The 13,129-nt window shown below is 51.7% G+C and overlaps 1 protein-coding gene across 2 annotated transcripts in view; it reads right to left on the bottom strand.

Annotated features, from left to right (window-relative positions):
* The window catches only part of KCNIP3 (potassium voltage-gated channel interacting protein 3), a 79,106-nt gene that overhangs the window by 22,756 nt on the left and 43,221 nt on the right, over positions 1-13,129 (bottom strand). The window contains exon 1 of one of the 2 annotated variants that reach the window (XM_035001016.1): positions 1,557-1,956. The exons of the other annotated variant lie outside the window; for it this stretch is intronic. Coding sequence (XP_034856907.1) covers positions 1,557-1,659 — 103 coding nt within the window. The 5' untranslated portion in view covers positions 1,660-1,956. Of the gene's footprint in view, positions 1-1,556; positions 1,957-13,129 lie in introns of those variants that run through there. 2 annotated transcript variants of the gene reach the window in all.

Raw genomic sequence — 13,129 nt, forward strand, 5'->3', positions numbered from 1 at the left:
GACCACTGGTGCTCCTGGCCCCTTGGTGGCCCAGGAGGGTCCAGGAAACGGGGAAGATCAATGTAGGGGCCGTGGCTTGCCTGAGCACCAACCACCCCCCAAACCCACCATAGACTCCAGACGGCAAAGGACAGGGTATGTGGGACAGACAAGTGCCCTACAGGAGCCATAGGTCCTCAGGGGCACAGCGGTGAGGATGCTTTCCCCTACCTCATCCCAAGCAAATGCATTTCCCACTAAATCCCCAGTCATAGATTCCCAGCTGGGGTCAGCAACCAGACAAGTGCAGGCTCAGCTTGGGCAATTTTCCTCTCCAAGTAAAATTTAAAGCTTAAGGCGGTACCTCTCAGAACCACCTAGATCACGTCTCTTCTCTCTGGGCCCCATGAACTCACCTAGAAAAGGTGTGATGGAGCCTGATGGCTTCTTAGGGGCACACAGCCATGAAAGAGTGGGGCGGGGCCAGCTAAAGAGTCAGCTCTAGGTTCTGAAGGCAAAATGGAGGAAGGGCCTTGCTTCCAGGCCCTGTGCCCCTTCCTGTCGTCAGTAGCCCTTGGCAGGGGTTTGGGGGCACATCCTCAGGCTGGAGGGGCTGCCAGGCAGTTCAGAGGCAAGGACAAGTCCTTCCCTCCTAGCCTGCCTGGACTCTGGGTTTCAGTCCCAGGAGTTGGAGCCTGGCAAGGTCAGCAGAGTGCTGAGGCAGGCAGGATGCCCATCCTCCCCTGAGAGGACAGCAGGGGAGCAGGGGTAACATGAACAGGACAGGCTGGCCCCTTCCCCACAGTACAGAGGTATGGGGCTGCAAATGCCTCTTTGGAACTGGGGGGAGGGGAAGTTACAGCCCTGGTAGGTCAAGATCCCCTTAGAATGGGTGTGCCCTCGAGGGGCTCCTCCTCCTAACCTGCCCAGAAGTCTTAGGGATGTATAGAAGGTTGGGAAGCAGCTCCGAGGGCGCCTCTCAGGGGTCCCAGGGAGGCTGTCCACTGTCTGATTTAAGAGTAGGTCAGTCTCCTCAGTTAATATTTTACTGGGACAGCAATGTGGTGCCCGAGGATTTGGTTACTGATCCCGTGGGCCTGAGCCTTGTCTAGGGATGTTGGTCGAGGCAAAAGGGGCTGCCCTATGATGTGGCTGAGGTCTCTTATCACTTGCCACCATCAGGTACCGCAGGCTGAGGATCCTTCCAGTCATCTTCACCCTGAGCCACCTCCCGCCAACGAGAGGCCCGAGCCGGCTGTGCTCACCCGGGGCGGCTCGGACCGGCAGGCCTAGGATGGCTCAGTGTGTCACCAGGCATCTCGCTCACGCCCACCCCAAGCGCCGCAGCTCCATCCCCATCGGGGCTCCTCGGAGCCCCAGGCCTCTCCGTCCTCTCAGTCCCAGGCCAGCCCTCAGGAGTCCGGAGGGGGCGGCGGCTTCAGGCGGCCAGTGCCGCTGAGCGCTGTGCGCCCGAGGGCCGCACTCGCTGGGCCCGCGGACCCGCGCCCCGAGCGCGACCGCTGCTCCCTCCCCACACACTGCTGGCCCCGGCGGAGCGGCGGATGGCCACGCGTTACCTTCCATGGACATGGGCTCCAGGATGCCGAACTGCTTGAGGACGGCGATGAACAGCAGCACCACCACGGCCATGGCGCACAGCTCCATGCCCTGGATGCCCATGGCGACCCGAGCTGCCCGGGGCCGGGGCGTGCCCCTCGCCCGCGCGTGCCTCGGGAGGCGCCGGGGCCCGTGCAGCCCGCCCGGCCTCTTGGGGAGGCCGCGGCTCACATCCCCCGGCAGGCGGGGCTGCGGGTGTCGACGGGGCCCGGGCCCCGCGGAGGGCTGCGGCGGCGAACTGGGCAGGCCCGGAGGTTAGACGCGGCGCGGCGGCAGAGCCCGAGCGCAACTTTCCGAGTCAGCCGGCAAACTTCGAGGCGCGGCGGCGGCGGCGGCGGCGCGGAGCGCAGCTCAGGCGGCCGGCGCGGGCCAGAGACGCCTCCATGGCGGGCGCGGGCGCCTCGCCTCTTTCGCCCCCTCTCCAGCCCCGCGGGCGCGGGGGCGCGGGGGCACGGGGGCGCGGCGGCGGCGGGGGTCCCGGGCGCTCCCGGCCGCCCCAGCCTCCATCGCGGCTCGCCGCGCGCTCATTGGCCTGGGCGCGGCGACCACCCGGGAGGCGTCCCCTGCGGCCTGCCCCCACCCCCACCCCGGCGCGAGCCCGGGAAGGGGCGGAGGGAGGTGGCCCCGCCCCACGCGGCCCAGCCCCCGGACGGAGCCTGGCGCACAGCCACCGCCCCCCTGCCGGTCGCAGGGAGGCCGCGCGGTCGGCGGTTTCACCGAACTGCCGGTGCAAGGTGGGGGCTGAGTGGCTGGGCAAGGGGCCGGGGACCGGAGAGGAAGGGAGCCGCAGCATCGCTCTCTGTGAGGAGTCGGGGCTCCAGACTCCTGGCTGAGGGTTGCGGAGCCTGCCACTGCCGCTCACCGCCCCGCGGGCCAGCGCAGAGCCGGCCTTCGGGGGATCGGGGAAGCCCTCTCGCCCCGGGGTATTTCCCACACCATCAGGTCTCCGCTCGCGACTGAACTTGGCCCTGGTCTGGCCCCCGCTGAAAATGAAAAAGTTGGTATCCAAAGTTATCCAGTTCCGGAAGCCCACGTGCGCTCCAGGCTTTTGGAGGGAGTGTGGGATTTAGCATTAGAGACTCTTGATTTTGCTGCGTGACCTTGGTCGAGTCACGGACATGCAGACTCCTCCTCCATACAGAGGGGCTGGTGCCCGCCTGCCTTTCTGGCTGTGGGAAAGAGCTGACGGATGCCAAGTGCAACGCGAGGGCAGTGCACAGGAGCGCTAATTCGTTTGTGGATCGCTCTCTTCCTGCCTGGGGGCACTGGGTAGGAAAGGAAGGAGAAAGGAAGGGGAGGGGAGGGGAGGGGAGGGGAGGGGGCGTAGCAGGGCGGAGCCCAGGATCCTTCAAGTCCCCGAACTCCCGGACTTGAGGGCGGGAGCCGTGGCTCTCTGCTGCCCTCCCGCGGGCGTTGCGCTCTGCGGGTGAACTCGCCAGCCCCGGGCTTAGAGGGCCGGAAGCGCGCGGGCTGCTTCGAATGCCAAGTTCTTTAGTTCTCCTGCCGCCGTAGTGGAGGGGGAGATCCAGCCCCGCTCCACGCCTGTTTGGACCTAGCTTCCATGTATGAGCCTCTGCTACCCACTCGGTTATTCGCTCAACAAATACTGAACGTATACTGCGCCCCAGGCACAGAGCTCGGGGGTGCCCGGGTGGGGCGGGAAACAGCAGCTGGTGTGGACGAGGGCCCTTCTGGAGCTGGCATACAGGAGCCAAGCCTTTAGGTTTACTCTTAATCCCTAAGGGCTGCCCCAGTGGGCATTTCTCGTCCCCATTTTACAGTTAAGGAAACCCACCCGAGGGTGGACTGGGGCAAGGGCACAGATGCAGCCCAGGCCTCCTGGCTTCCAGAGCAGATGCTGGCCCAGCATACCGCACAGTTTCCAGTGGAAATGGATGGGAGGGAGGCTGCTGGGTTTCTTCCGGCCTGTGCAGTTCAGCCTCAGTATTTAACACACCTGGTTAAAAGTCTGAGTTATTGGAGATATTTTTAAAGAACTGTAAATGCACAGCTTTCAATTGCATTTAGTGGGCATGCGGTGAGTTTCCACTGACCAAGAGTTCTAAGCAGAGACGCTAATGATCGCCAGAGAACACAGCTCTGTTAGAGCACATGAGTTGCTAAAGTGTTAAGTCTAGAAAGGCTCAAGACGCTCCCGTACTCTAATTTACACACTATGTGCTGAGTAAAATCTAGCCTGTGTCCCAGCTAGTTGCCACCAATCCTCAATCAGTGGTCTGGTTAAGAGTACATTAACCTCTCTCAGCCTGTTTACTAAAATGCGGATGACAAGCCAACCTCTCCAGGGGCTTGTAAAGGATCAGGTGAGACAAGGGCTGGCCTGTGTCACAGGCTCTGATGGCCCCTTATGATGTGTTCTTGGAGCTGGGTATGTTCAGGGTGCCAGATGTGAGATAGATGGGGGGACAGAGAACTGAGCAAGCAAAGGAAGCCATATGAAGGGTCCTCCTGAGGCTGGTCCACCCATGCTCTCCTGCCTCAGTTTCCCCTGGTGCTCCTGAGCATCTTCCCTGGGAAAGCTTCAATGACTGCTCATAAACACTGAGCTATAAATGAGACATCGATCCCCTGGCTCTGCAGCGTAAAATATTAACGATGCCTAAGTGGATACCAGGGATGAGAGCAGAATGTCCGCTCGGCATTAGCAGCCTGGGCCATGGGCCTAATGGATGGGAAGCTGACTCCCCCGCTCGCTCACTAGCTTGGGGCTTGCCAGCTCTGGGGCCAACCAGGTCCACTGAGGCTGGGCTGATGGCTCCATCACACTCCCTGCTTCCATAGGACCTGGACAGAGAAGCTGGCAGACAAGCCCCTAGACTCTATACATCCTCCCCACACCCATGAAGTACCAGGCCAGGCCTTTCCCAGCTGCCTGTAGCTCCTTGGGCAGCTTCCAGCTGCCTCCTCCCTAACAGCTCCCAAGTGCCTCCTATGGTGGGGAGCATGCTGGCTGTTGACAGTGATCCCTGCCAGCTCCCTGCCTTGGGGGAGGGACACATACAGAGAAATCTCTGGTGCACAGGGTGCTGAGGACTGCCAAAGAAGTAGGGAAGGACGAGGGGCAAGGTGGGGGGAGCAGCTCGCTCTACCCCAAGTGATAGTAGAAGGCTGGGGAGCTCTGAGCCCTCACCTGGAAGACTTCAGGATGTCTGGGAGGCTCTGGGAGGCCCTGGTGTCCTGGTTTAGGAAATTTTTAGATCTCCAGCTGTTTTGGGCTGGTCTGGGGCACACCTCGAACCTAGCCTTGCATCCCACACCTGAGATCCTGGTCTTCCTATGCCTGGAATATTGATACTACTCCAGGTCTGCCTCCAGGAAGCCTCCCCAGATTATGCCAGCCCTGCATCAACCCCCTTCTCCTCAGAACCGCCATGGCCTCCGCTGCCTGGACCCCGCCATTCTGCATCATGTTTTGGCTGTCTGCCCAGACATCTTCCATGTCACCCCATGCTTCTCCTCTCTCACCATAGCTGCGCTGTCAGCTCCTGTGGGTTGGGACCCTGTCCATTTGACCAGTATTAATTGGGTGCCCCAGCCCACTACTGACCACCTAGCTGCCTGAGGATTTCAAAAGGTCTTTTGACTTTTAAGGGAGGGACTGGGCCACACATATGCTGTTTGAGGGACCCATGCCCAGCAAACAGCTGGGCAAGTTGTTCCTGTCTCAGCTCTCCTGGAGGGCAGGCCACCCTTGGTTCTAGTGCATTCTACTGGGCAGAACAGTCATTATTCAATTTATTTCTCCTCATATCTCATAGGAACCAGACAAGAATGTCCACAAGTGGAATTCCACACCCCAAAGAAATGCCTCTAGGACTCCTCCTCATGGATGTCCCAAGGCTCCTCAAATGTGGTGCATTCAAAGCTAAACTGTCAACCTTCCCCCAAACCTGCCTTATCTGGTCAGGCCAAAACCCTGGCTTAGCCTGGAATTTTCCTGTCCCACTCCTGCCCAGTTTACCAACAAACTCTGGCACTGTGTCTCTTTCTCATCCTTCTCAGCTCCACTGCCACCAGCCTGGCCATGCCATTGTCTTTTTCTCCTGGACTCCTGACATCAACTGCCAGCAACTCTCCCCATCTCCATTCCGTCGTCCTCCTGTCTCTCCCCCTGACCACCCATCAGGGTGGTCACCTCAAGATGGACATCAGATCCTGTTTTTCCCTTGCTTAAAACCTCTAGTGTCTGGCTGACTCAACACTGGTTGTGTTTGTCTGCTTGACATGCCTCTCCCTGATTTGGTGAGAGCCCTCCAATTTCCTTTGTGGAGCCCCCTGCCCCTGCCGGCCTCGGTCCAGTGATTTTGGAGGTTTGGGGATATAACTAGGCAACCAACACCAATTCCTCTTTGCCCACTGCATACCACCCCTCCACTGCCATAGTGATTGGTTCAGGGGTGGGTACCAGCTGGGAGCCAGGGCAGTGAGAGACCTCCATGACTGGCTCTGGGACAAGCAGGAGAGAGGCACTCTCATTCACTGTGGCAGCTAAATGACCACCCTGCCACCATGTGGGGACAGGAAGCTGGAGAATGAAGTTATTTCTTGAGAAAACAAAACAAAAGATAAATAGCTCAAGTCCAGTTGACAATGTCCTATGCCTTGACCCAGCTGTGCCTCATGGCACAGCTAAACCTATGTCTTTCAGTTATATAAGCCAAGAAATCCCCCTACTGTTGCTTAAGCCAATGTGAGTTGGGTTGCTGTTCCTTGCAGCCGAAAGGGTCTTAATCAATGCAACCCCCATTACTCATAAAACAAAGACCAAAATCCTTTATATGGCCCATAAGAACAGCTAACATTTACTAATAACTCACTAGGTACCAGGCACTTCAACAGCACTCAGCTTCATTTCTCACAGCTCCCTGTAAGGTAGGAACTTGATAAGAGGAAGAAGTTGAAGCATAGAGTGCTTAATTCTTTGCTTAAGGGCACACGGCTGAATACGCAACATCAGAATTTGAACCCAAACATTCCAGTTCCACAGCCTGTGATTTTAATTCAAACCTGCCATGCCCCTCTACACCAGTGTGGTCGGGCCCTTCCTCCTCTCCCTTGCTCACATGTCCCAAGCCACACCTGCAGCTTCCTGAATAGGCCCAAGACTCTCCCACCTCCAGATCTCTTCGCATGCTCTTCTCTGAGCCATGAATGTTCTTCCTCCTCCTCCTCTTCCGTTTCACCCAGATAATTAGTGCCTACTTGTCCTTTGGGTCTCAGCTTAAGTGTCACTTCTGCAGAGTATCTTCCCTGACCTGCTCCCCCTTATTAGTCTCTGCTATCCTATGCCCCCATCCCCTTCCCACTTTGCAGTTCTCACAATGTGAGTTAGGCTATTTACTTATGTGTTCATTTATTTGTTTCTATTCTCCCACCAGATTGTAAACTTCCTGAAAGTATAAGTTGTACCTGCCTCAACGTATTTATAAAATAATTAATGGGATGTCAAATGATGCTTTTCCTTCAATTATTTCAGCAGGGGCTGTCCTGGTATCACTAGCAAGAGCACCAGACTAGGAGTCCAAGAGAACCAGGACCAAGTCTCTAGTTCCAACCCTAACCTGTTGGCAGAGTTGGCCAAGGCACACCACCTCTCTGAGCTTCCCTTTTCTTCTTGTAAAATGGGGTCACTTGGTGAATTTACCTGCCTGTCAAAAAGTGAACTATGAGAATCTGACAAGCTGATGGATATGAAAGCATCCCAAGGCAGGCATGAGGGACCCTGTTCCTGGAGATGCCCACTTCCTCAGAGCCAGAAACACCTAGGAAGTGACACCAAAGTGGTCTACTCCTCTTTACCTTATGGTATTGCACAAGTCTTCCAGTCAAACAGACCTCTGGGGTCTGTTTGAACCTATCCACACAGTCTCTTCTCTGGCCCAACTTCAGATTAAATGCGGAGGTCTGTGGCTACAGGTAACAGAAAGCCTCCATTCCTTTAACTTAAACCATAAGGAAATATACCATGTCACACACAGAAGTCCAGCAGGAGGGTGGCTCCGGGACAATCAGCTCAGATTCAGGGGTATCATTAAGGACCTGGGTTCATGTATCTACCTACACCTCCAGCCTCAAGGCATTAACCTTACCCACAGCCTGTTCCCCCTCATGACCACAAGATGGGTGCCTTGTTTCAGACATCACATCCTGATGTGACAATGTCCTGGGAAAGATGGGATCCTTTCTTCCTATGTCTCTTTTTTTATAATGAAGACTTATCCGTTAAGTGTCTCATGAACACTTCCTCGTGTTTCATGGCTGGAATTATTTCACATGCCATGCCTAAATATGTTGTTGGCAAGAGGAATGAGACAACCACTATAGGAGAGACCGCTAGCTCTCCACCAAAACTCATTCTCCTCTCTCCTACAGTTAAAAAGCCTTAACTAGGCACATGGTTGCCCAGTGGTGACAGCATTTCTCAGACCTCTTTGCAATTAGTTGTGGCCATATGACTAAGTTCTTAACAGTAGAAGAGATGGGTGCTGCTTTGGGGATGGAGGCCTTAAGTCAGGGAGTGAGTCTCCTCGTCATTCTCTCTTCTCTTTTTCTTACTCGCTACTTACTTACTTTCTTACATGTCGATGACCAGCCTCAGCCATGCAGATTATGACAAGTCTGGAAGGGGAGGAAGGTGTGGAGCCACAAGAAGGAAGGGACTTGGGTCCCCGAATGACCCTCATGGAACAGAACTGCCCACCACGCTGGAACACTCAATGCTGAAATGTTAAGGAAGAAAGACATAAACTTAAAAAAAAAAAAATCTCTCAAAGAGATGAAGTGAGGTGAGAGCTGGCTACTTTTTAAAATAAAGGTAGAAAAGAAGAGGGAGATAAAAGGTAATGAAGGCCTCACAATGTTGGAAAAGCAAACACTTGGACCAAACAGCAGAAATAAGATTGTTGCAGAAAGCATTTTTCAAAGGTCCTTTAAGATTTATCAGCCAAACAAAGATGGCCTCAAGTGAGAGACAGAAATGTGTAGAACAAGGAAACCAAGAAATAAAGCAGCTATGGGAGAACTGTATTCAGAAAAGAACTTTGGCAGTAGTTACTGAACACAGAACTGACTGGAAGAAAATGGACCAGAAAATGACCAAGTCTTTGAGGGTATTACATTGTGGTAGAAGCCAGAAGTCTGGCCCCAAAAAGCCTGTGAGTAATCAAGACCCACAGAAACTCTTGGCCTTCCCAACTTGCACTAGCGGAAAACTTGGAAAGCTCTATGGCCCCAGAGGAGGACACACTTCCCAATGCCTACTTCAAATGTGGCCTAGAGGGAAATGGACAGGGACTGGAGGGCAAGGCTGGAACTGTGGAGGACAGGGGGCAAGGTGGTGGACCCAGAGAACAGAACTAAGGTGGCTAGTTAAGCTTTCTCCTTCCACTGCAGGGTGGATAGCCCAAGAATCCTCACTATCCAAATCCACGTGTTTTCTGAATTCAGATATGAGAGTTATTTTAGTAAGTTCAGGTCATGAGTAGTATAATGTATCATCCAAATCTATCAGATTCCTGAGTTTTGGATAACAAGTATGAGAACTCATGAGTGAAAGGTATTAGAAAATTATCTGAATTCAGTTCCAAAGTTTCGATAGGGAGGAGTTGGCAGAGCCACAAGATGGATGGCACCTGAGCCCCGAATGTCTGCATGGAGTGGAGCCACTCACCAACCTGAACACACCTCAGGATGCTCACAGGAGAAAGAAATAAACTGTGTCCTTAGGTCACTGAGTTTTAAGAGTCTCATTGCTACAACACCTGATCTAACTAATTAATGCAAACATGATGGCTCAGATCAATCAGGACCACCCCCAGGGGGAGGGAGAAGGCCCAGTTCTACTTGTGGCTGAAGGAGGAAGGGAGACACCTGAACCTGGGGCTAGGACCAGAGCTCTCTAAAGAGGGATAAAGTAAGGAGTAGATTGGGGCAGACAAGCTACAGTTTCTTCACTAATACCCCTCTCTTATAGTATCTAGGCCCAAGGCCCAAAGTCTCATCCCTCTACCCACCAAGTAAAGAGATATCAAGTAAAGAGAGTCCACTTCCTCCAAAGCAGGGCTTTAAAAAGGCTTCCGACTGTGTCTCACCAGCGTCTACTGATGCTCTCTCCTTGGGTGGGGCTTAGACAAGTCAATGCCTCAAATATTTAGGGAGCCCTCACTCTGTGGGTAGTCCTGGTGAGCGTTCTACAGAGTCAGTTTCTTATGGAGATCTTTCTTAGACGGGCTATTGGAAAAGTTCCTCGAGTTTGAGAATATTCACTGCTATTGACTGAGCCAGGTATCTGCTAGATGCTTTACAAGAATTACCTGGTTTCATCTTCATGTTGACCCTAATTATGGAGTAAATAACACCATTTACCCCTGTGGCAGAGACTTTTGGTTGCATAGACTTAGGATCTGTTCTTCCCTTCTTTCTCTCTAACAGAATCTTAATTTTGTAGGGGGCAACAATGTGCTCTGCTGAAAAACTACATTTCCCAGCTTTCTTTGTGGCTAGAGCGGGCCATATGACACAGTTTGGGCCAATGAGATATAAGCAGAAGCCATTGGGTGGGGCTCCTAAGAAACTACCGTAAAGGGAGTGGGAGAGACTCAGTGGCATATGCCCTTTTGTCATTTCTCTCCACTCTTTTCTGGAATGGGTTATGATGGCTATACCTGGAGCCATGAGAGAAGGACACAGGCTCCTGAATTATGGTGACTTGAGCTGCCAAACTAAACCTAACAGATACCTACCTCTGGAGTTGTCATTGCTTGAGAATACTAAACCCTGATCTCATTTAAGTCACCATTACTTAGGTTTTCTGTTCCATGAAGCTGAGGAGAAACTGAGGCTTAAGAGATGTACACCAAGTGCTCACCATGTAAGAGGCAAAGCTGGTGTTTGAATGTACTGTGAAGACAGTGCCACAGAGAGATGGGTGGTGGGCCTCACAACCCCTGCCTCCCCATTCGCCTCCTGTGCTGACCACATTGGCTCTTTGGGGCTCCTGCCTTGCCTGATGTCGGCCTGCTCCTTGCCAGTTGCCCGTCTTGTGACTGGAGCTTCCTTCTAAATGTCCAATCTCCAACTGAAGGCTCCACCTGTTTGTTCTGCTGCTCTTCGCACCACCTCTAGGTTGCTCCACCTTCCAGTCCAATAGTTGGGCTGGTTTTCTTGGCCCCAGTCCTCACCAGCACTCCTCTGCCTAGCTTTCTGCCTTTCCTCTCTGGCCCTGCTGCTTTAAGAACAAGCCTGGAGGCAGAGAAGCCCATGATGAGGACAGGGAAGAGCTTGGGTGAAAGGTGAAGGTTGCCTGCACCAGGTAGAGGCTGAAGGACTGGAAAGGAGGGAACCTCATTGAGAGAAATGAAGGAAGCCGACAGATTCTGCATATTCCAAATGCAGCCTGGGAGGAAAAGCTATAGTTTTTAGGGCTCTGCTCCTACAGTGATTTTCTCATAACTTATAACAAGAAATTTTTTTCAAGAAGATTCATTTTAGAGAAAGAGAGAGAGCACATGCATGAGCGGAAGGGGCAGAGGGAGAGGGAGAGAGAATCTGAAGCAGACTCTATGCTGATCATGAAGCCCAATATGGGGCTCGACTCCATGAGCCTGAGATCATGACCTGAGCCAAAACCAAGAGTTGACTCAAGCTTAACTGACGCAAGTGCCTATATAACAAAACATTTTTTGAAGTATTTAGATTGGGGGCAACTGGGTGGCTCAATTGTTAAACATCTGCCTTCGGCTCAGGTCATGGTCCCGGGGTCCTGGGATCCCTGCTCAGCATTCCTGCTGAGCTTCCCTTTTCTTCTTGTAAAATGGGGTCACTTGGTGAATTTACCTGCCTGTCAGAAAGTGAACTATGAGAATCTGACAAGCTGATGGATGTGAAAGCATCCCAAGACAGGCATGAGGGACCCTGTTCCTGGAGATGCCCACTTCCTCAGAGCCAGAAACACCTAGGAAGTGACACTAAAGTGGTCTACTTCTCTTTACCTTATGGTATTGCACAAGTCTTCCAATCAAACAGACCTCTGGGGTCTGTTTGAACCCATCCACAGTCTCTTCTTTGGCCCAACTTCAGATTAAATGTGGGAGGTCTGTGGCTACAGGTAACAGAAATCCTCCATTCCTTTAACTTTAATCCTCCCACTCTCCCTGCTTGTGTTCCCACTCACACTGTCTCTCTCTCTCTGTCAAATAAATAAATAAAATCTTAAAAAATAAAATAAAATATAGAGATTGTTTTTAAATGACAGTGTAGCATATTGGTTAATAGTTTAGACTTTGAAGACAGACTGCCTGGGTTCAAATCCTGGCTTTTCCACTTATTAGCCATGTGACCCTGGGCAAGTAACTTAGCCTCAACAAGACTCAGTTTCTGCAACTATAAATGGGAACGATAATACCTATGTCACAAAGTGAGTATGAGGGTAAAATAAATTAGTACATGCAAAGCACTTAGAACAGTGACTTTCCTTGAGGTATTCAATGGGGGCTGAAGTTCTGTTATTATCACAGAGAAAGGATTCATTGTATATCCTATCGACACTCAGAGACCAAGCAAGAACATAGGTGAGTTTGAACACATCTGTGCTTTTATTTTTAATTTTTAAAAGATTTTATTTATTTATTTTACAGAGAGAGTGAGAGAGCATAAGCAGGGGGATCAGTAGGAGAAGGAGAAGCAGGCTCCCTGCCAAGCATTATTATTGATTCTTAAAGGATCTTTGCTTCCCCCTTTTCTTTTTACCTTGTTGCAAAAACAGGTTTACATTCTTTTTGTTTTTACTAAGTGTCTTGAAATGGGCCATACAGATAGTTTAAGGAAATAATTCACAAAACACACATGTGCCTCATCTATATCCCTGTCCTCCTCAAAGTCATCAAATAATATAAATACTATATAAATGAATCATGTGAGATTACCAATATTTGACTCTGTTTAACCTGATAAATAGATAAATAAATAAATAATTCAACATAAATGTGATGAGAGTCTCAGAAGAACAGAAGAGTAAGAAAGAAGCAAAGAAAAACTTTGAAGAAATAATAGCCAAAAATTCCCAAATTTGATGAAAAACATAAATCTCTAGATACAAGAAGGTCAAAAAACTCCAAAATGATAAACATGAAGATATCTCCACCTATACACATCACAGTCAAACAGTTGAAATACAAAGACAAAGAGAAAATCTTGAAAGCAGCAAGAGGAAAATGACACATCACATACTGGGAACAATATGATTATTAGCTGTCTTCCCATCAGAAATAATGGAAATAGGGGCACCTGGGTGGCTCAGTCAGTTAAATGTCTGCCTTTGGCTCAGGTCATGATCCCAGGGTCCTGGGATCGAGCCCCATGTTAGGCTCCTTGCTCAGCGGGGAGCCTGCTTCTCCCTCTCCCTCTGCCTGCCTCTCCCCCCTGCTTGTGCCCTCTCTCTCTCTCTGGTCAAGTGGATGAATTAAATCAGAAAGAAAGAAAGAAAGAAAGAAAGAAAGAAAGAAAGAAAGAAAGA

This window comes from Mirounga leonina, unplaced genomic scaffold, assembly GCF_011800145.1.
Source record: "Mirounga leonina isolate KUSES-001 unplaced genomic scaffold, KU_Mleo_1.0 Mir_125, whole genome shotgun sequence".
In the NCBI taxonomy this organism is placed as follows: domain Eukaryota; kingdom Metazoa; phylum Chordata; class Mammalia; order Carnivora; family Phocidae; genus Mirounga; species Mirounga leonina.